This window comes from Crinia signifera, chromosome 3 (genome assembly GCF_055691185.1).
Source record: "Crinia signifera chromosome 3, ASM5569118v1, whole genome shotgun sequence".
Lineage (NCBI taxonomy): Eukaryota > Metazoa > Chordata > Amphibia > Anura > Myobatrachidae > Crinia > Crinia signifera.
Window position 1 is genome coordinate 129998885 of NC_139219.1, and position 21766 is coordinate 130020650.

At 44.3% G+C, this 21766-nt stretch overlaps 1 protein-coding gene and 1 long non-coding RNA gene across 2 annotated transcripts; one reads left to right on the plus strand and one right to left on the minus strand.

Moving 5' to 3' along the window:
• The first annotated feature begins 1383 nt into the window (after positions 1–1383).
• Positions 1384–2148, plus strand: LOC146062573 (uncharacterized). The gene is made up of 3 exons (XR_014471400.1): positions 1384–1453; positions 1847–1906; positions 2106–2148. It is a non-coding gene; the product is annotated as an uncharacterized LOC146062573 (long non-coding RNA).
• Positions 2149–9507: 7359 nt separating this feature from the next.
• Positions 9508–15050, minus strand: LOC146063769 (uncharacterized). The gene is made up of 2 exons (XM_083176505.1): positions 14673–15050; positions 9508–10988 (listed from the first exon to the last, which is right to left on the minus strand). Exon 2 carries the CDS (start codon positions 10967–10969, stop codon positions 9578–9580), a length of 1392 nt encoding a protein of 463 aa, XP_083032631.1. The 5' UTR covers positions 10970–10988; positions 14673–15050; the 3' UTR covers positions 9508–9577.
• Positions 15051–21766: the final 6716 nt, after the last annotated feature.

A 21766-nucleotide genomic window follows, 5' to 3' on the forward strand; every position in this document is an offset into this window, starting at 1 on the left:
TACTAGTGTACATCCGGTACTGCACTGACAAATGCCTCCTTTTGAAACAACCACTATCCAGGGCAGCCGTAAGCAGGGAATGCGCAGCGGTATGTGTCCTATCCACTTTGGAGCGGAGTGGATTTTCTAAAGTACAGTATGGCGGGCGCAGCACTTTATAAAATCCAGTCCACGCCTTTTTGTAAACCCAGTAATGAGTACAGTAACTTTATTTAAACAGCACACTTTCTCATTTTTCTCATCTTCACACAGTGCCTCCGCTTGAAGGCGAGGACACCCTGCCCTTGCGGGCCGTTACTGCCCCCAGCGCCTCAGCCGCTCCGTCTGAGAGTAAGTCCTGTCATTTCTTTATTGAGTTTGTGTTTTTTTTTCCTTTCTCTCCTAATTGTGTCTTTTCTTAGCATGCCATTGGCCCACGCTGGTAGCGTGGGCCAATGGCAGCCTAGCGCAGCCCTGCGTAGTCAGCGTTGTGTCCATGTCAGGGGGGTGGGGGTGGAGCGTTGCGCCAATGCCTCTGATGCACAAAAGGAGGCAATTGCCACTGGCAGTACTAGTGTACATCCGGTACTGCACTGACAAATGCCTCCTTTTGAAACAACCACTATCCAGGGCAGCCGTAAGCAGGGAATGCGCAGCGGTATGTGTCCTATCCACTTTGGAGCGGAGTGGATTTTCTAAAGTACAGTATGGCGGGCGCAGCACTTTATAAAATCCAGTCCACGCCTTTTTGTAAACCCAGTAATGAGTACAGTAACTTTATTTAAACAGCACACTTTCTCATTTTTCTCATCTTCACACAGTGCCTCCGCTTGAAGGCGAGGACACCCTGCCCTTGCGGGCCGTTACTGCCCCCAGCGCCTCAGCCGCTCCGTCTGAGAGTAAGTCCTGTCATTTCTTTATTGAGTTTGTGTTTTTTTTTCCTTTCTCTCCTAATTGTGTCTTTTCTTAGCGTGCCATTGGCCCACGCTGGTAGCGTGGGCCAATGGCAGCCTAGCGCAGCCCTGCGTAGTCAGCGTTGTGTCCATGTCAGGGGGGTGGGGGTGGAGCGTTGCGCCAATGCCTCTGATGCACAAAAGGAGGCAATTGCCACTGGCAGTACTAGTGTACATCCGGTACTGCACTGACAAATGCCTCCTTTTGAAACAACCACTATCCAGGGCAGCCGTAAGCAGGGAATGCGCAGCGGTATGTGTCCTATCCACTTTGGAGCGGAGTGGATTTTCTAAAGTACAGTATGGCGGGCGCAGCACTTTATAAAATCCAGTCCACGCCTTTTTGTAAAGCCACCCCCGCCCTATTTACAGTAATAAGAGTACGGTAAGTTTATTAACAGTAAACAGCACTTGTTCTCATTTTTGACATTTTCCCACAGTGACTCTGATTGAAGACCAGGGCACCCTGCCCTGCGGGCATGCTACAGGCCCCCCCTCAAGCATCGCCACGATGCTAAGCAGTAAGTCCTGTCATTTCTTTATTGTGTTTTGTGTTTGTGTGTTTGAACTTGTGTAGTTTTTTGCCGTGCCGTTGGGCGACGCTGTCAGCATCGGCCAACGGCAGCCTAGCACAGTCAGCGTAGTGTCCCCGCGGGAGCCCTGCACAATTACCGTAATGTCCCCGTCAGGTACTGTAGCTCTGCGTCTCGTGCACAAAGGGGGTGGGAGTGGAGGCGTGCGGTACGTCTGATGCACGACGTTTTGACCTAGGCATTATTTATCTACAGTATACAGTACTGCAATACTGTATACTCTACCATAACCTCAGTGATCACAGTAGTGTGTGTGAACTAATGTTTCAAAGGACACTACAGTACAGTATACTGTAATGTACTGTAATTATTTTTACACAGGACTTCAGAGGAGGATGGAAAGGGTACTCCCCAGAAGGTCCCCTCAAACTTTGGCAGCCAGTAAGTGTCCTCCCGACCTGTTCATACAGTACCCCCAGTATCCACGTTGACGTGGAGTCTATTTTATCAAGTGTGATGGGCACAGCACTTTATTGAAAACAGTCCACGGCTTTTTTTTTTAACACCCCCTCCTCCCCATTTAGAGTAAGAATAATAACTTTACAGTATTTTAACAGCACATTTTATCATTTCCCCACAGTGCCAAGCCTAGAGGAAGACCAGGGCACCCTGCCCTTGCGGGCCGTTACTGCCCCCAGCGCCTCAGCTGCTCCGTCTGAGAGTAAGTCCTGTCATTTCTTTATTGAGTTTGTGTTTTTTTTTTCTTTCTCTCCTACTGTACAGTAATTGTGTCTTTTCTTAGCGTGCCATTGGCCCACGCTGGTAGCGTGGGCCAATGGCAGCCTAGCGCGGCCCTGCGTAGTCAGCGTTGTGTCCATGTCAGGGGGGTGGGGGTGGAGCGTTGCGCCAATGCCTCTGATGCACAAAAGGAGGCAATTGCAACTGGCAGTACTAGTGTACATCCGGTACTGCACTGACAAATGCCTCCTTTTGAAACAAGCACTATCCAGGGCAGCCGTAAGCAGGGAATGCGCAGCGGTATGTGTCCTATCCACTTTGGAGCGGAGTGGATTTTCTAAAGTACAGTATGGCGGGCACAGCACTTTATAAAATCCAGTCCACGCCTTTTTGTAAACCCAGTAATGAGTACAGTAACTTTATTTAAACAGCACACTTTCTCATTTTTCTCATCTTCACACAGTGCCTCCGCTTGAAGGCGAGGACACCCTGCCCTTGCGGGCCGTTACTGCCCCCAGCGCCTCAGCCGCTCCGTCTGAGAGTAAGTCCTGTCATTTCTTTATTGAGTTTGTGTTTTTTTTTTCTTTCTCTCCTACTGTACAGTAATTGTGTCTTTTCTTAGCGTGCCATTGGCCCACGCTGGTAGCGTGGGCCAATGGCAGCCTAGCGCAGCCCTGCGTAGTCAGCGTTGTGTCCATGTCAGGGGGGTGGGGGTGGAGCGTTGCGCCAATGCCTCTGATGCACAAAAGGAGGCAATTGCCACTGGCAGTACTAGTGTACATCCGGTACTGCACTGGCAAATGCCTCCTTTTGAAACAACCACTATCCAGGGCAGCCGTAAGCAGGGAATGCGCAGCGGTATGTGTCCTATCCACTTTGGAGCGGAGTGGATTTTCTAAAGTACAGTATGGCGGGCGCAGCACTTTATAAAATCCAGTCCACGCCTTTTTGTAAACCCAGTAATGAGTACAGTAACTTTATTTAAACAGCACACTTTCTCATTTTTCTCATCTTCACACAGTGCCTCCGCTTGAAGGCGAGGACACCCTGCCCTTGATGTGGCTGGACACCCCTCCTCGTCCTCTTTACCCCTTCCAATATAACAGTCCCTGTGCTTCCATCCGCCATGAAGAAGGTAAGCATTGCTGCGCATACTGTACAGTATACTGTATAGTAGGTGTGCGTAGCCCATTTTATTAGGGGGTGCACCATTCAAGGGACATGTCAATCACTGGACATGTCCATCACCGCCTATTATTACACAAAATGCCACACACTTTAATGCCCATTAGAGATACTGTAATTACACACACAGTAATGCCAATTCCACATAATGCCACCCAACATACAGTACAGTAATGCCAATTACACATAATGCCACACACCATAATGGCCAACACTCATACTGTAATGCTACACACAGTAATGACCATTTTACATAATGCTACACACCATACTGCCCATGACACATTATGCCAGGGCTTGACCAATGTTTGTAAAACAGGGATACAGTAATAGAAAATGTGCGTTCCAATGGTGCACGTCAAAAATTTACACTGTAATGCCGATTACATGTCACACAGCCAATACATACTGTAGTATACCACATGCCATAATGCCCATTACACGTTATGCCACACACCGTAATGCCCATTGCACTGCAAACTGTGATGCCCTCACTGTGATGCCCATTACATGGTACACCTCACACTTCGTAATGCCTATTACATGTCACACAGACATTACACATTATGCCTCAGACCGTGATGCCCATACAACATTAAGCCTCACACTGGCCCTTATTCTGATCTGTGCGGAAATTCCCGCATTCTTACGGAGCGGTCAGCACGCAACGGTGTTTTGCCGCATGCGGCCATCGTCCGTAGAAACGCCCACGTGTCCTCCGCATTCGGACGGACTCACTCTTTAAGAACAGGGCGTGTTTACGGACGACATACAAACCATGCGTGTGCGGGAGAAACACTCCGATTCGGCACGGTATTACAGAGTATTACAGAGTATGCTCGGGAATACCGCATCCGAACGGGAGCCAAGCAGTGCTACCGCACGTAAGCGGAGTATTTACGCCAAACAACCCACTATGAAGTATCTTCTGCAATACATCACATGACCCACTTATTCAATTACCTATCCTCATAAAAAACTTCTTATTTGGAATTGGAATCAATTAGATGCCAATATATCCTTACAAGCATGCCTAACACATGCATTGCACACATTAACCCTTACAGCAATTGAAGTGCAATGGTTTCAATTAAAGCACTGACAAGCTGCCTATTAGTGAGTAATGAGTAAAGGAGTAGATTCTATTGGGTTCAGGTGTTAATGGTTGTAGTCATTAGGCGTACGTTCGCCTAGCGCATGAACGAGTGGTGTCCGCAAAGCAATAGTACACTTGTGGACACCGCACATTTCTGCCCTTTTTGATCGCGTGCATTCGGAGTGGTTTCCGAATGTACGCCCCCCAACATAAGTGTACTCCCCCGTGTCCGCCCATGTTTCCTCCCCGTTTTGCCCACTTTGAAACTACGCCCATGTGTCATTCCGCATGACGCCCATAATACGCCCCTATTTCCCGAATGATAGCGGTGAACAGTTCTGGACGGGATCTGGCCGAACTGGTACCGAGTCAAGGCGTGGCACATGCGCGTTGCGTTCTCCACGCATGCGCAGACGCCGTAAACACGCGATCCGAAAGTATGCGGTAAAGTCCGCGTCAATCAGAATAAGGGCCACTGTGATGCCCATTACACATTATGCCACACACCATGATGCCCATCACACATAATGGTACACACAGTAATGGCCATTACACTGAATGCTATACACTATAATGGCCATTACACATTAGGCCACATACTGTATTGCCCATTACACATTATTTGACACACATTATGCCACACACCGTAATGCCCATTACATACTGTACTGTACAGTATTATGCCACACAACTGCGGCTTACCTACAGTGCATTCTCATTGCTAGATGTTACATGCTTGATGCCAGGGATTTATTGCTCGATGCCAGGGATTACATCTTATTGCCCTGGTCTACATGCTCCATTCCAGGTGTCTCATGCTCGTTGCCAGAGGGTGTGAAATGCTAATTGCCAGGGGGGTGGGGTGAACTGCTCATTTCCAGGGGTAACATGCATTTTACCAGGGGTTCCATGCTACCTGAGAAGGGGGTGGTTAAATGCTAATTGACAGTGGAAGTTTCATGCTCATTGCTTGGGGGCACACTGCACACACTTTCGGAAAGCATTAAGCACTCTTCGTATCAGATACCTGCCGGAGCCGCAGCCTTCTTCCTTTTTAAACTGCATTCCCACATGCCAGAGCCACAGCAGCCTCCTTCCCTTTTGAGCTGCTGCCATATGCTGCACGTCATTTTTGTAAAGCCACCCCCGCCCTATTTACAGTAATAAGAGTACGGTAAGTTTATTAACAGTAAACAGCACTTGTTCTCATTTTTGTCATTTTCCCACAGTGACTCAAATTGAAGACCAGGGCACCCTTCCAGCCCCCAGCGCCTCAGCCGCTCCGTCTGAGAGTAAGTCCTGTCATTTCTTTATTGAGTTTGTGTTTTTTTTTTCTTTCTCTCCTACTGTACAGTAATTGTGTCTTTTCTTAGCGTGCCATTGGCCCACGCTGGTAGCGTGGGCCAATGGCAGCCTAGCGCAGCCCTGCGTAGTCAGCGTTGTGTCCATGTCAGGGGGGTGGGGGTGGAGCGTTGCGCCAAGGCCTCTGATGCACAAAAGGAGGCAATTGCCACTGGCAGTACTAGTGTACATCCGGTACTGCACTGGCAAATGCCTCCTTTTGAAACAACCACTATCCAGGGCAGCCGTAAGCAGGGAATGCGCAGCGGTATGTGTCCTATCCACTGTGGAGCAGAGTGGATTTTCTAAAGTACAGTATGGCGGACGCAGCACTTTATAAAATTCAGTCCACGCCTTTTTGTAAAGCCACCCCCGCCCTATTTACAGTACTAAGAGTACGGTAAGTTTATTAACAGTAAACAGCACTTGTTCTCATTTTTGACATTTTCCCACAGTGACTCCGATTGCAGACCAGGGCACCATAACAGCCCCCACCGCCTCAGCCGCTCCGTCTGAGAGTAAGTCCTGTCATTTCTTTATTGAGTTTGTGTTTTTTTTTTCTTTCTCTCCTACAGTAATTGTGTCTTTTCTTGGCGTGCCATTGGCCCACGCTGGTACCCTGCGGGCATTCTACAGGCCCCCCCAACCAATTGTTAATGTTGATGTACAGTATTATGACCAAAGGACAATAAGTGAAAAGCCAAGGTTACGTATTATGTCCGTAACCAGCGTACCTTTTATACCTACAGTAGGTACAGTACGTGCGAACAAATCGTGGCGCAGCGTAGCGTACCTTTATTGTGTATTATACACCAAAGAACCAATACCTTAATAATAGATCCCTTCGCAGTACTCTGTCTCTAATCTGCGAATACACCTTTAAGGACAGTGTCCGTAATATACCTTATCGCTACAGTATATGCGAATAACAGACAGTATAGAAGTAAGGAGATAGAAACTCCGTAAATGATGTATTAAAGTCCCTAATGGACAAAAGGGGGTTACAGGAATAGGAAATAACAGGTATAACAAGTAATACAATAGTCTAACAATGAGTATAATAATCAAGCTCTGCTAGGGGAAGAAAAACAGACACAGGATACAATCAGCCAACAATACACCGTTACACGTTATGCCACACACCGTAATGCCCATTGCACTGCAAACTGTGATGCCCTCACTGTGATGCCCATTACATGGTACACCTCACACTTCGTAATGCCTATTACATGTCACACAGACATTACACATTATGCCTCAGACCGTGATGCCCATACAACATTAAGCCTCACACCGTGATGCCCATTACACATTATGCCACACACCATGATGCCCATCACACATAATGGTACACACAGTAATGGCCATTACACTGAATGCTATACACTATAATGGCCATTACACATTAGGCCACATACTGTATTGCCCATTACACATTATTTGACACACATTATGCCACACACCGTAATGCCCATTACATACTGTACTGTACAGTATTATGCCACACAACTGCGGCTTACCTACAGTGCATTCTCATTGCTAGATGTTACATGCTTGATGCCAGGGATTTATTGCTCGATGCCAGGGATTACATCTTATTGCCCTGGCAGCAGCCTCCTTCCCTTTTGAGCTGCTGCCATACTGTATGCTGCACGTCATATCGCACACTTACTGTACTTTACAGTAATAACCATACAGTAACTAGTGTATTACAAGTAATAATAATAATACTACAGTAATAAAAACTTTATTTTTAAAGTATATTTTCTCATTTTTCCACAGTGCCAAGGGTACAAGTGGATGAGGCAGCCTCCACCCCTCATCCAAATCCACCCATGGATAGAGGTAAAGTACAGTACAGTATACTGTAGTAATAGTAATGCTTACTGTACTGTAAAGTACAGTATTCAACATGTACAGTATTTCTGTTCTAAAACTGTACATTGTTTGTTTGTTTATTTTCACAGAAGAATTAAGAAGAGTGGTGCAAATGCTGCAGGGGATAATAAATCGGATTTTCAATTTATTATTAGAATTAATATAATTTTTTTTTTTTTTTTTATAAAAAATTTATAACAATCATTACTGTCAGTACGTTTCATTAAAGATGGTTTGCAGTTTGTAATTATTACAGTACAGTCTACTGGGCAGGTGTCAGTACAGTACATCTTTCCAAAACTTCTTTACACAGTACCATACAATTTGAATCATGTGTGGGGACTTCAAATACAGTATAATAAAAAATAAAATAAAAAAAACACAGCACATTAATTTAAACAGGACAAAGTCATACAGTATTTTAGGTACAATAATTTAAAGTACTGTTGGTCACAACAAAGCTTTTTGCAAGGCGTGGCTGTCCTTTGTTCTCTATCCAAAACACGCTTGATTTTGCTCATTGTAGAGTGGCATGTGGTGGATAAGGGGAGAAGAAAAAAGAATAGCGTTAGTACTGAATGGTCACAAGGGTTTCGGGGGGGGGGGGGGGACATGTTGGCAGGGGAAGGGGATGGGAGAGAGGGAGAGAGATAATGTACAGTAAGATCATAAACGTACTTTTTTTCCATTTCATTGCCAGTCCTTTGTTCTCGGTCCCAAACACGCTTGATTTTGCTCATGGTAGAGTGTCATGGTGGATAATGGGAGAGAAGAATAAAGAATAACGTTAGTACTGAATGGTCACAAGGGTTTCGGGGGGGGGGGGAGACACATGTTGGCAGGGGAAGGGGATGGGAGAGAGGGAGAGAGATACAGTAATGTACAGTAAGATCATAAACGTACTTTTTTTCCATTTCATTGCCAGTCCTTTGTTCTCGGTCCCAAACTCGCTTGATTTTGCTCTTTGTAGAGTGGCATGTGGTGGATAAGGGGAGAAGAAAAAAGAATAGCATTAGTACTGAATGGTCACAAGGGTTTCGGGGGGGGGGGGGGAGACATGTTGGCAGGGGAAGGGGATGGGAGAGAGGGAGAGAGATAATGTACAGTAAGATCATAAACTTACTTTTTTTCCATTTCATTGCCTGTCCTTTGTTCTCTGTCCCAAACACGCTTGATTTTGCTCATGGTAGAGTGTCATGGTGGATAATGGGAGAGAAGAATAAAGAATAACGTTAGTACTGAATGGTCACAAGGGTTTCGGGGGGGGGGGGAAACATGTTGGCAGGGGAAGGGGATGGGAGAGAGGGAGAGAGATACAGTACAGTAATGTACAGTAAGATCATAAACGTACTATTTTTCCATTTCATTGCCAGTCCTTTGTTCTCGGTCCCAAACTCGCTTGATTTTGCTCATGGTAGAGTGTCATGGTGGATAATGGGAGAGAAGAATAAAGAATAACGTTAGTACTGAATGGTCACAAGGGTTTCGGGGGGGGGGGGGGGAACATGTTGGCAGGGGAAGGGGATGGGAGAGAGGGAGAGAGATAATGTACAGTAAGATCATAAACTTACTTTTTTTCCATTTCATTGCCTGTCCTTTGTTCTCTGTCCCAAACACGCTTGATTTTGCTCATGGTAGAGTGTCATGGTGGATAATGGGAGAGAAGAATAAAGAATAACGTTAGTACTGAATGGTCACAAGGGTTTCGGGGGGGGGGGGAAACATGTTGGCAGGGGAAGGGGATGGGAGAGAGGGAGAGAGATACAGTACAGTACAGTAAGATCATAAACGTACTTTTTTTCCATTTCATTGCCAGTCCTTTGTTCTGTGAGTACAGTAGATGCCAGTTTGAAGAGACGTCTCCAGTTGCTGTGCTACAGTAAGCACGTCCAGCGTGTAACTCTGGGCATCCGTAGCAATCCATTTAAAGTGTCCTTTATCTTTGTACAATCAGCCTTTGTAAGCTCAAATTTCCCCATGAGCCGTGTCACTATATCGAGGCGCAGATTTTCTGGGATTGCAAATTTATTACGTTGCCCATCATAATTGACCCGATTGCACCAATTCTTATACAGGTCAAAAGAAACATGCTCTTGGAAAATCTGTTGTGCATAACGGTGCATTTCCATCTTCGCTGCTTTAAAGAGAGTGTTGACACCCTCAGCTGTGATGACTTTGAGTGGCATGTCAGGCAAGGAAATCCCCACAGCGCACAATTCTTTGGGTATGCTTCTAGGTGTTCTTTCATGTAGAGGTGATGTTGTTTGATGTTGAGGTAAGGTTGCGACGATCATATTTCCAGGGGACAATTGGGATGATGCAACCATTGCAGTGTCCATGTTGTTAGAGGCTTGGGATGGTGCATTGTGTCTGTCAGCCAACCAGTGAGATGTCAGTGGGGTACTTGTTAAGTTGGTCTGACGTTGTTGTGTATCTGAAGCATTATGTGTGGCAGGCAACCAGTGAGATGACACTGGTGTTGTGTCCATGTTTACCAATTCATTTGGTAAAACAGTTTCTGTGTCCACGCTAGGGCTGGCCAATCGGTTGGATGAAGCTGGTGTCATCTCCAAATCAGAAAAGTGGAAAGATGTGGTTGGTTGGGTCATTTCCAAGTCAAAATCCTCTGTTTCAAATGCATCAGGGCAGTCAAATTGTGATTGTACTGGATTAGATGTTGTGGGTGTAATGGGTGGCCCTGTAGCAGCTTGCCATTGTTTGGCTTGAGCAAGCATGTCATTCAGACCTCCTGACAGCACTTTAATTTGTCCTGTCAGTACATGAATTTCCGCTTTCAGTTCATCCACATGTACAGACAGTCCATTGTTTTGGGTTTCCAGGCGGGTCATCTTGCCCAAAATGTCTCTCACCAGCCCTGTGCAGCTACATTGTGGTGGGTTGTGATCCAGAAAGTTAAGTTTCCTACGGGACGGTGATTGAGATTTTTGTTCAAGAGGTGTAATGTGAAGCTCCAAAGGGTGCAAGTCATTATCTACGGGAACTGACACATCTGTCACTGTGTTAATGTCTTGCTGTGCATCAGTGTTAATGTCTTGCACCAGACAGTCATCGTGAGATTCTCCTGTAGTCGCGAACAAAGACTTGTTCTTGGCCTTGGCATTTTTCCATAGTTTGACAACAGGAATATTTTCTTTTCCTGCTTTCTTCTTAACGATATTATTTTTAATGTTTGGCACTAATGCAGCCATTCTCTTGGGACATGCAAGTGTAGGTTCTCCAGAATAGAATTTTTTTGTTTTCACCATCTTCAGTAGGCAGTGCACTCTACAATACACAACAATAAGATTCAAGTTAATACAGTACATACAGTACAGTACAGTACATTAGTTACAGTACAATACAGTAGCATACAGTATTGTATTATGGTATTACAGTAGTGAAAATTAGGTACTTGTGACTTATTTGGGCGCCCGATTTTCTTCATCGCACCTAAAAATCGCGTCAAATTGCATCGCATACAATCATACAATTGACCCCATTTTTTATTGTATTCCCACCCTGATGGCTAAATGCCCCCATTGTTAACGCCACCCCACTTGCGCTCGCCACACTATATAAAATCAACTCCACGCCGACGTGGATTGTGGGGGTATGAAAAGGTCGGAGGACGCGTAACGCCGCCGCTCGCCACGCTTCGGGTTGGCGTTGATAGTGTGGTGTCGTTAACAATGGGGGCATTTAGCCATCAGGGTGGGAATACAATTAAAAATGGGGTCTGGGGGGCCATTTCACATATGAAACAGGCATCTGGGTACATCTGTACATACAGTATTAAAATCGCATCAAATCGCATCGCATGCAATACAATAGCATACTGTACAATGCAACAGCAATTTTCTCTTCAAAGGAATTTCAAGGGAAATCGCATCAAATCGCATGCTTAGGGTACTGGCATACAATTTCAACATTGGCTGCCCAGATACTGTAAGTCACAAGTACCGAAAATTATGTGACCGTACTGCATAGACATGAGCTTTTTTTTTCAATAAAAGGGATGAAGCGATAAACAAAAGTACAGTACGTTAACAGATGGGGCTTAGACAGACAGACTAGGAGGGGTGGAGGCAGGGGCGGGCTGGGCCGGGGGGCAGGGTGCCATCTGCCCCCCAGGCCGCTCTGGCAGGTGTGCTGCGGGCCGCGCCGCCGCGCCCGTTTCTGAGGCCGCATTGCCGTTTGTTTTTTTTTTCACTGCCGGCGGCCATGTTCCTGTGGTTTTTTAAATGATGTCTGAGGCCACAGCAACATGGCCGCCGGCCTCCACGGCTACAAGGAGGAGGGCTCCGGCCGGCAGCCTGTTCCCTTTTATCCCCAGTGGCAGTCGGCAGACGCTGGGTGCGGTGTGGACGTCATGACGTTGACGCCTCCCACCCACGCGTCTGCACTCAGAGACTGGAGGAAGGCTGGGGCCGCCCGCAGAGCAACTCGTGGGGGACGCTTCAGGAGGCCGCAGAGAGGGGAACAGAAATTTGTGGAGCCGCAGCAGGACAGGAGGAGCCTGGTCGAGGATAAAACACAGGACAGTAGTAAGTTAACATGATCTAAAACGACATACAGTATCTGCTGTGCTGTTTCATGTATATTAATAATAATGCAATGACACCACAGGCTGCTCCACCTGTATAATAATTTGTGTCATGGCATTACTATTAATAATAGTAATGCCATGACACAAATTATTATACAGGGGGAGCAGCCTGTGGTCATGGCATTACTTTTATATTATACAGGTGGAGCACCCTGTGGTGTCATTATTATTGGACAGGGGGAGCAGCCTGTGGTGTCATGGCATTATGCCATGACACCACAGGCTGCTCCCTCTGCATAATAATAATGCCATGACACCACAGGCTGCTACCCCTGTATAATATACTGTAAAAGTAATGCCATGACACCACAGGCTGCTCCCTCTGTATAATAATAATGCAATGACACCACAGGCTGCTCCACCTGTATAATAATTTGTGTCATGGCATTACTATTAATAATAGTAATGCCATGACACAAATTATTATACAGGGGGAGCAGCCTGTGGTCATGGCATTACTTTTATATTATACAGGTGGAGCACCCTGTGGTGTCATTATTATTGGACAGGGGGAGCAGCCTGTGGTGTCATGGCATTATGCCATGACACCACAGGCTGCTCCCTCTGCATAATAATAATGCCATGACACCACAGGCTGCTACCCCTGTATAATATACTGTAAAAGTAATGCCATGACACCACAGGCTGCTCCCTCTGTATAATAATAATGCAATGACACCACAGGCTGCTCCACCTGTATAATAATTTGTGTCATGGCATTACTATTAATAATAGTAATGCCATGACACAAATTATTATACAGGGGGAGCAGCCTGTGGTCATGGCATTACTTTTATATTATACAGGTGGAGCACCCTGTGGTGTCATTATTATTGGACAGGGGGAGAAGCCTGTGGTGTCATGGCATTATGCCATGACACCACAGGCTGCTCCCTCTGCATAATAATAATGCCATGACACCACAGGCTGCTACCCCTGTATAATATACTGTAAAAGTAATGCCATGACACCACAGGCTGCTCCCTCTGTATAATAATAATGCAATGACACCACAGGCTGCTCCACCTGTATAATAATTTGTGTCATGGCATTACTATTAATAATAGTAATGCCATGACACAAATTATTATACAGGGGGAGCAGCCTGTGGTCATGGCATTACTTTTAATGTAATGACTGTACAGTACTTACAATACACCCACAGCTAGGGGATTTTGTACACAGCTAGGGGATTTTTTTTACACAAATACAGTGACTGAGTCTGCGAAATAGTCTATTAATATGCGCAAAAATCCCCCCACCTGCGAAAAAATACGTTACTGTACAGTATTTACAGTATTACACCAACAGTATTTACAGTTGCACAGATTATACGAGAATACCCATAGTAGCAGCCTGCCAGTAGTAGCCCACCCTAATAGAGTATTGTCATCGCTAGTCGGGGATCTGCGGCCTATACACACCAGGCAATTTTAACACGTACAATATTCTAAATGGCGCTATCTCTACTGCACTGCACTGTACTGTATGTGGCATCCATGTTGATCCCTAAAATGGCGGAAAATCACGATACCACGTGATCCTATTGCTGTGACTACTTCAATTACAAGTACAGTATGCGGGAAAAAATGCAAAATGATCCGTTATTTACGGTATTACAACAATATTACTGACAATACCCCAATCCAGGATTTATTACACATTATACGGACAATACCCATAGCGGCAGCCTGCAGTAGCCTAATAAAGTATTCTCATCACTAGTCGGGGAACTCTGGACCATACACACCAGGCAATTTTCAGATGAAAAAATACTGTATCACATGTGCTCCTACTACTGACTAAGCCTGTGAAACAGTCTGTAAACATGAGAAAAACACCGGTCCCCTCGTTTGAGGAAAAAATACGTGTTTTACGGTATTACACCAATGGTATTACGGAGAGAACTAGTATTTAGCAGCCTACAGTAGCCCACCCTAATAGAGTACTGTCATCGCTAGTCGGGGATTTGCGGCCCATACACACCAGGCAATTTTAACACATTGTACAATATTCTCAATGGCGCTATCTCTACTGCACTGCACTGAACATCAAAAATCACGATATCACTACTCGCTACTGTATACAGTAAGTCTGCGAAACAGACTCTAGTATTTACGGACAATACCCATAGCGGCAGCCTGCAGTATCTGAATACAGTATACACAGCAGGCGATTGTATACAGTATTCTGCACCGGGTGCATTTGAACAGTAGGGAAAAAAGGGAAACATCTTCATTCAGGGAAGGGTGGGAAACGAGCGCTTCCGCGCAGGGACCGTTTTGTAGTGCTGCTTACTGTATACTGTAATGCAGCAATCAGTGAAATGTACAAATGACTGTACTACTGTATAGTGTACTTACTGCTCCAGCGAGATGATACTGTACAGTACTCTTCTTGTGGAAGGAAGGCAGTATGATGGTAACGCTTGGTAGAACAGGAACGCAGCAACAACTTGACTTTGGATTCAGCAGAATGAATAGTCCAGGTGTACAGGTACAATCTCGTGCTTGTATACAGGCAAGAGATGAAGAGACGATCCGTAGCAATTCTACACGGTTTAGATGCAGAAAAACAAACTGGATTGTTTGACAATTTTAATATCTGTAGCTGAATTTATGCTGGCAGAGACAAAGGAAATCCTTCATGAAGCTGATAGGTGCATTTGAATTATGTACAATTACCAGCATAACAAAAAGGCAGACTGCAATTAACATATGACTGCAATCAACATCTTATTGTCTGAGGTGTCGGTCTGTGTCTGAGTTTGGAGAAATCTATTGTTGCGAAAAAAAACGTTCTCTGTAGCGCAGTACAGTATGGGTATTAACTATCGTGTACATGGATGCCTGCCATTGTGAATTTTTGTTTGTGGAAAAGTCCGAAAGAATTTGATACAGTAAGCACCAACTACTGTAACTACAGTACAGTACCTGTATTGGTTTAAAAAAAAAAAAAAGAACGTTTAAAAAATAAAAATATACAGTAATGTAACCAACTGAGGATCGAACTACTGATACTGAGATAGTGAAGCCGTGCCTCTACCCGCTAGGCCACTATTGCCTGTGATTTTACTGCTGGCAGATGGTTAGCATGGCTTCTACACCAATCACATACAGTTCATGACCATCCAGTACGTCACTGCGGCTGCGAATAAAAGAAAATAACTCTGTCCGTAAATTAAGGACAAAATCCGTAGTGTAAAGTATGATACTGTAGGTCCTCAAATAATGTTTTAAGTAGTCATCCAGCAATAGCAAAGGTTAGCATGGCTTCTGTACCAATTACATAAATGACCGTACGTAGCTGCTTCTGCGAATAAATACTGTACAAACTGTCCGTAAACTAAGGACAAGATCCGTAGTGAAAAGTGACTGGTTAGCAAAGGTTAGCGAATTTTATCCCGAAACACGGTCCTCAAGGCAAGGAGTTTTACCTGAAAAGCTAAATTTATTTTGCGAAAAAAACCGTTCTCTGTAGCGCAGTATGTACAGTATGGGTATTAACTATCGTGTACATGGAGGCCTGCCATTGTGAATTTTTGTTTGTGGAAAAGTCCGAAAGAATTTGATAAGCACCAACTACTGTAACTACAGTACCTGTATTAGTTTAAAAAAAAAAAAAGAACGTTTAAAAAATAAAAATATACAGTAATGTAACAAACTGAGGATCGATCTACTAATACTGAGATAGAGAAGCCATGCCTTTACCCGCTAGGCCACTATTGCCTGTGATTTTACTGCTGGCAGATGGTTAGCATGGCTTCTGCACCAATCACATACAGTTCATGACCATCCAGTACGTCACTGCGGCTGCAAATAAAAGAAAATAACTCTGTCCGTAAAGTAAGGACAAAATCCGTAATGTAAAGTATGATACTGTAGGTCCTCAAATAATGTTTTAAGTAGTCATCCAGCAATAGCAAAGGTTAGCATGGCTTCTGTACCAATTACATAAATGACCGTACGTAGCTGCTTCTGCGAATAAATACTGTACAAACTGTCCGTAAACTAAGGACAAGATCCGTAGTGACAAGTGACTGGTTAGCAAAGGTTAGCGAATTTTATTCCGAAACACGGTCCTCAAGGCAAGGAGTTTTACCTGAAAAGCTAAATTTATTTTGCGAAAAAAACCGTTCTCTGTAGCGCAGTATGTAGAGTATGGGTATTAATTATCGTATACATGGAGGCCTGCCATTGTGAATTTTTGTTTGTGGAAAAGTCCGAAAGAATTTGATAAGCACCAACTACTGTAACTACAGTACCTGTATTAGTTTAAAAAAAAAGAACGTTTAAAAAATAAAAATATAATGTAACCAACTGAGGATCGAACTACTGATACTGAGATAGTGAAGCCGTGCCTCTACCCGCTAGGCCACTATTGCCTGTGATTTTACTGCTGGCAGATGGTTAGCATGGCTTCTGCACCAATCAAATACAGTTCATGACCATCCAGTACGTCACTGCGGCTGCGAATAAATGAAAATAACTCTGTCCGTAAAGTAAGGACAAAATCCGTAGTGTAAAGTACTGTATGATACTGTAGGTCCTCCAATAATTTAAGTAGTCATCCAGCAATAGCAAAGGTTAGCATGGCTTCTGTACCAATTACATAAATGACCGTACATAGCTGCTTCTGCGAATAAATACTGTACAAACTGTCCGTAAAGTAAGGACAAAATCCGTAGTGAAAAGTCGTGGCGGCCACTGTTTTGTAGAAGAGATTTTTACGCATGCGCTGTACTGTTTGGGAAAAGTGACATCTGGTGGTCAATGAGTGTAAGTGCAGGTTACATTTACAAGATTACGTTACGTTATAACGCGATCTATAACGGGACTATAGCGCAAGGAGCAGGCGCGATCCAGGCGCGATTTGCATGGCGCACTTTATGCGCAACGCAGCCACGATGTACTTGGGCAGAACTGTATATGGCCCCAAAATAGGCTTAAAAAAGCCTATGAAGCACATAACCTGAAGAGGTCAGGTTTGTTTGTATAAAGGAGTATTAAATGGCCTACATGTGGGACACATGAAAAATGAAAAATAATAATAAACCACATATGAGACATATGAAAAATATAAAAAAGTGGGAGTAATATGAATTATTAAACCACCTAGGGGTATGGATGGCTAAAAAACATTTTTCATGTATATAAGGCTAGCAAGCAGCTGACAAAGCCTGTGTGACCACAAAAAAGGGCGCTGTGTATAAGCAATTTAGCCCAGACTTTACAAGTAAAACAAGAACAATAACCATAATAAAACATGCACAAAGATAAAATACTGGCCGACTGGGAAGCACTTCATGAAATAAGCCAGTCAGAATGCTCTGACCAGGGAACAACAATCCTGGGTATAATTTAAATCAAAAGACAGTGACTGGGAAACACCCAGAGGCTCATCATGTGCATTATTACAAAACAGTTGATTAATAAAATATGCCTACTAAAATAAGAGACAATAATAAAGTTACAAACAAGCAGTAGAGCAAAATATACCAGTATAGGAAAAAGTTATTATAAAAAGGTACAGCCGACAAGATAAGCGGTTCCCTATTAATTGATAAAGGGAATTATCTCATAACCCTCGTTAAGACCCAAGGGAGCCAAGGTGTTTAGTTTGAGAATCCATGTGGTTTCACGTTTTAACAACAGTTTCTCATGATCCCCTCTTACTAGTATGAACTAATTCAATACCTTTAAACTTAAGAGACCTTGGATCACAATTGTGGGCTTCCTTAAAATGCCTCGGGACGCTATGGTTAAGCACTCCGTGCTTGATGTTCCGGAGGTGCTCAAGAATTCTAATCTTGAGACACCTCTTGGTCTTGCCCACATATTTTAAACCGCAGCCACACGTTAAAAGATAAATGACAGATGTTGAATTACAATTGATGAATTCATTAACTTTCAGGTCTGTGTCATCAATAAGAGGGCCCTTCTTCATATATTGACAAACCTTACAATGTGCACATGGAAAGCAGCCCTTGATAGTAAGGAATGTATCTGAAGGGACTCTTTCATCAATTTTCTCTAGCTGACTCTTAGAGACAAGTGTTTTGATGGTGTTGGCTCTACGAAAGACCATCTTTGGTGCATCAGAGATGTGGCCTTTAAGAATGGGATCCAATTGGAGTACACCCCAATGTTTCCTAAAAATCCCCCTAAGTTCTTTCTCATGGGTGTTGAATTTAGTGATGAACATAGCATCATTAGGGCTATTAGAAGAAGACGCAGGTTCAACACTCTTTGGCTGGAAAAGCTGTTCTCTCTTGAGGTTACGTGCCCTTTGTAGTGCACCATAGATAATCCTAAGAGGATACCCTTTCTCCGTGAACCTCTTTACATAAATGAGTTCCTCAAAGACTGTGGCGTTAGAACAATTCCTGCGTAGACGCAGGAATTGAGAGTAAGGGATACTGGAGCAGATGTATCATTGTCCTTGTAACGTTTGTGAAATAACGAGTCCCGCTTCTCCTTCTCCTGCATAACGAGGAGAAGCGGGCACTCGTTATGGGGAGATGTATTAACATCCCCCAAGCCGATAAGGAGAGCCGTTATGCCCAGCATTAACGGCTCTCCTTATCGGCTCCCTCGCCGCCCCGCACATGCGCACTCCCCGTCGCCCCCCCTGCCCGGCTTACTGGGCATGCGCGAGATCTCGCAAAAACCGCAAGATCTCCAGCGCAGCCCAAGCCAGACGCAGGGCTAGCGTTGTCCCCATAGTGGGGGATAGGACAACGCTAGCCCTGAGCTGGCGAAGCAGCCGGGGCGAATCAACGCCTTGAAGGCTGTTAATACATCGCCCCGGCCGTTAATCCCTGGGGGGATTGCAGGGACAGCCCCGCCGAGCGTAACTCGGCGGGCTGTCACTAGCGCACGTTAGGTGCACTAGTAATACATTAGGGACAGACGTAATCCCCCCCAGTTAACCAGCGTTAAGTGCATTTTTGCACTTAACGCTGGTTAATACATCTGCCCCATTATCCTTCCAGGCTCCCAAATGGCAGCTGGAATATTCCAGGTAGCTGTTGGCATCTACAGCCTTAAAAAATGTGGAGGTCTGAATCTTTTTCTCACGCGGGAAATCATTGACATCCAATATTATATCCAAAAATTCAATTTTGGTTTTGTTAAAGGATGAAGTGAACTTAAGATTGTAATTATTCACATTCAATTCAGCCACAAATGTCTCAAACAGGGCCTGGTCACCATTCCAAATAATGACAATGTCATCAATATATCTTTTTATTAGGATGACATTGTCCATCAGGGTACCTGTAAGGGTGTTGGTCTCCCATTCCGCCATGTAAAGATTGGCTAGGCTAGGCGCACATATAGTGCCCATAGCTGTGCCACACGTTTGGAGGAACCAATCCCCCAGGAATTCAAAATAATTAAATTGTAACACAAACCTTAGACATTCGCAAATGAAGTCCCTTCTAACTTCAGTAATATTTGAATCGAGGCTTAGACGCTTCTCCACAGCTGCAATGCCCTTATCATGGGGGATGCTAGTGTAGAGGGCCTGCACATCGATGGTAGCCAGACCAAAGCCCTCCTTCCATTCCACATTATCAAGAAGTTGTAGAAGATGGGATGAGTCACGTACATAAGTACCTATACAGGGCACATATTTTTTGATAAAAGTATCAACGTATTCAGAGATACGACAAGTGAGTGAGCCCACCCCGGCGACAATTGGATGCCCGGGGGGGGGGGGCACAACCCCCTTGTGTATCTTTGGAAGGTGGTAAAACGTTGCAAGGTTTTGGGTGGTATTGAGCAGATATTTAAATTCGCTGCTACAGATGACTTTTTCGTTCAATCCCTTTCTTAGGAGAACCTCCAATTTTACCAGGAACTCTGTAATGGGATCACCGGCCAGTTTCGTATAAGATTCAACATCTAAGAGTAATTTATAGGCCTCTGCAATATACACATCTCTATCCAACAACACCACACCACCGCCCTTGTCAGCGTTCTTAATGACGATGGTTTTATCCATCTGTAAATTTTTCAAAGCTATACTTTCATTATGACTCATGTTAGATTTGACAGCACCCCTTTCGTTTAGCTTTGAAAAATCCTTTTTTACCAATTCTGTGAATAGGTCAATGTAGGGACCCCATGACTCCACTGGATAAAATGTACTTTTTAATTTAAGATTAGAGTTTAAGGGATCAGATTCTTGGGTGACCCCTTGATCTACCACAGGTTTGCGTAAAAAGTGACGCTTAAGGGTAAGTTTGCGTGCAAACAAATTGAGGTCAATTTGAAGGTCGACTTTATTAGCACCTCGCGTAGGTGCAAACCTGACCTCTTCAGGTTATGTGCTTCATAGGCTTTTTTAAGCCTATTTTGGGGCCATATATATATATATATATATATATATATATAAGTGACAGTGGGTGGTGTGGCACTCCGCGCATATTAAAGACAGGAATCAGGTTTAAAGGCAACGTTTCAACGTCTTTTAATAGACGTTTTCATCAGGCTAACTGTATAAATAGATGTTACATACCTTTATACCCCATTGTGCAAACAGATCAGCGTGCGCTCCCGCCGTCCAGAGCACTGGTGCTTCCGGACTGACGTCATTGCGCAGGTTACTAGTGCAACCATCACCATAGGAACATACAAACAAAACAATACAATACAAACTGACATAGAGGAGAGTAGCGTTTAGCAATTGCGGATATACATACTTAGATAAATGTTTATAAATAAGATAGTGCAGCACAAGAACAATGTATATGCATATAAGTACCAGGCAAGTAAAAAACGGACCATAGGTTATCTAAAATACAACACAGATAATACATAATGGCTCTTTATTTCCGTGTCATACAGCTGATACCCAGATTCTCATTCAAGCCCTTTGGGGCCAGTGTATCAAGGCGATGAATCCACCTTGTTTCACACTTCAAAAGGAGGAGACCACGGTTACCTCCTCTAATATTAAGCGGCACGTGATCTATCATCCGATATCTCAATGAGGGCAATGTATGTTTAAAAGCCACAAAGTGTTTTGGAACAGGCAGATCACATTTGCCCCCAGCTAATGCTTGTCTGATGGTGGAGCGATGTGTAGTAATACGCTCTTTAAAAGTACGTTCCGTTTTACCTATATATGATAGGCCACACGGACAAATAAGTTGATATACAACGAATTTCGACTCACAACTGAGGGTATGCCTGATCATGAATTTAGTGCCCTGTTGAGGATGATAAAAGATGTTACCAGGTATCATACATGTGCACCTGATGCAACCTCTCGGTGGAGGCTTGGTAGGTTGGCTAAATGGGGTGATGTCGGATTTCACCAACAAATCGCGAAGATTTGGGGCACGTTGGTAACAAGCTAACAATTTAGTATTGGGAATATTAATATCTCTATCGCTCTGGACAATTGGCCAGAGTTTTTTTGAGGTTTTATTAATAATCGGGCTAGCTGT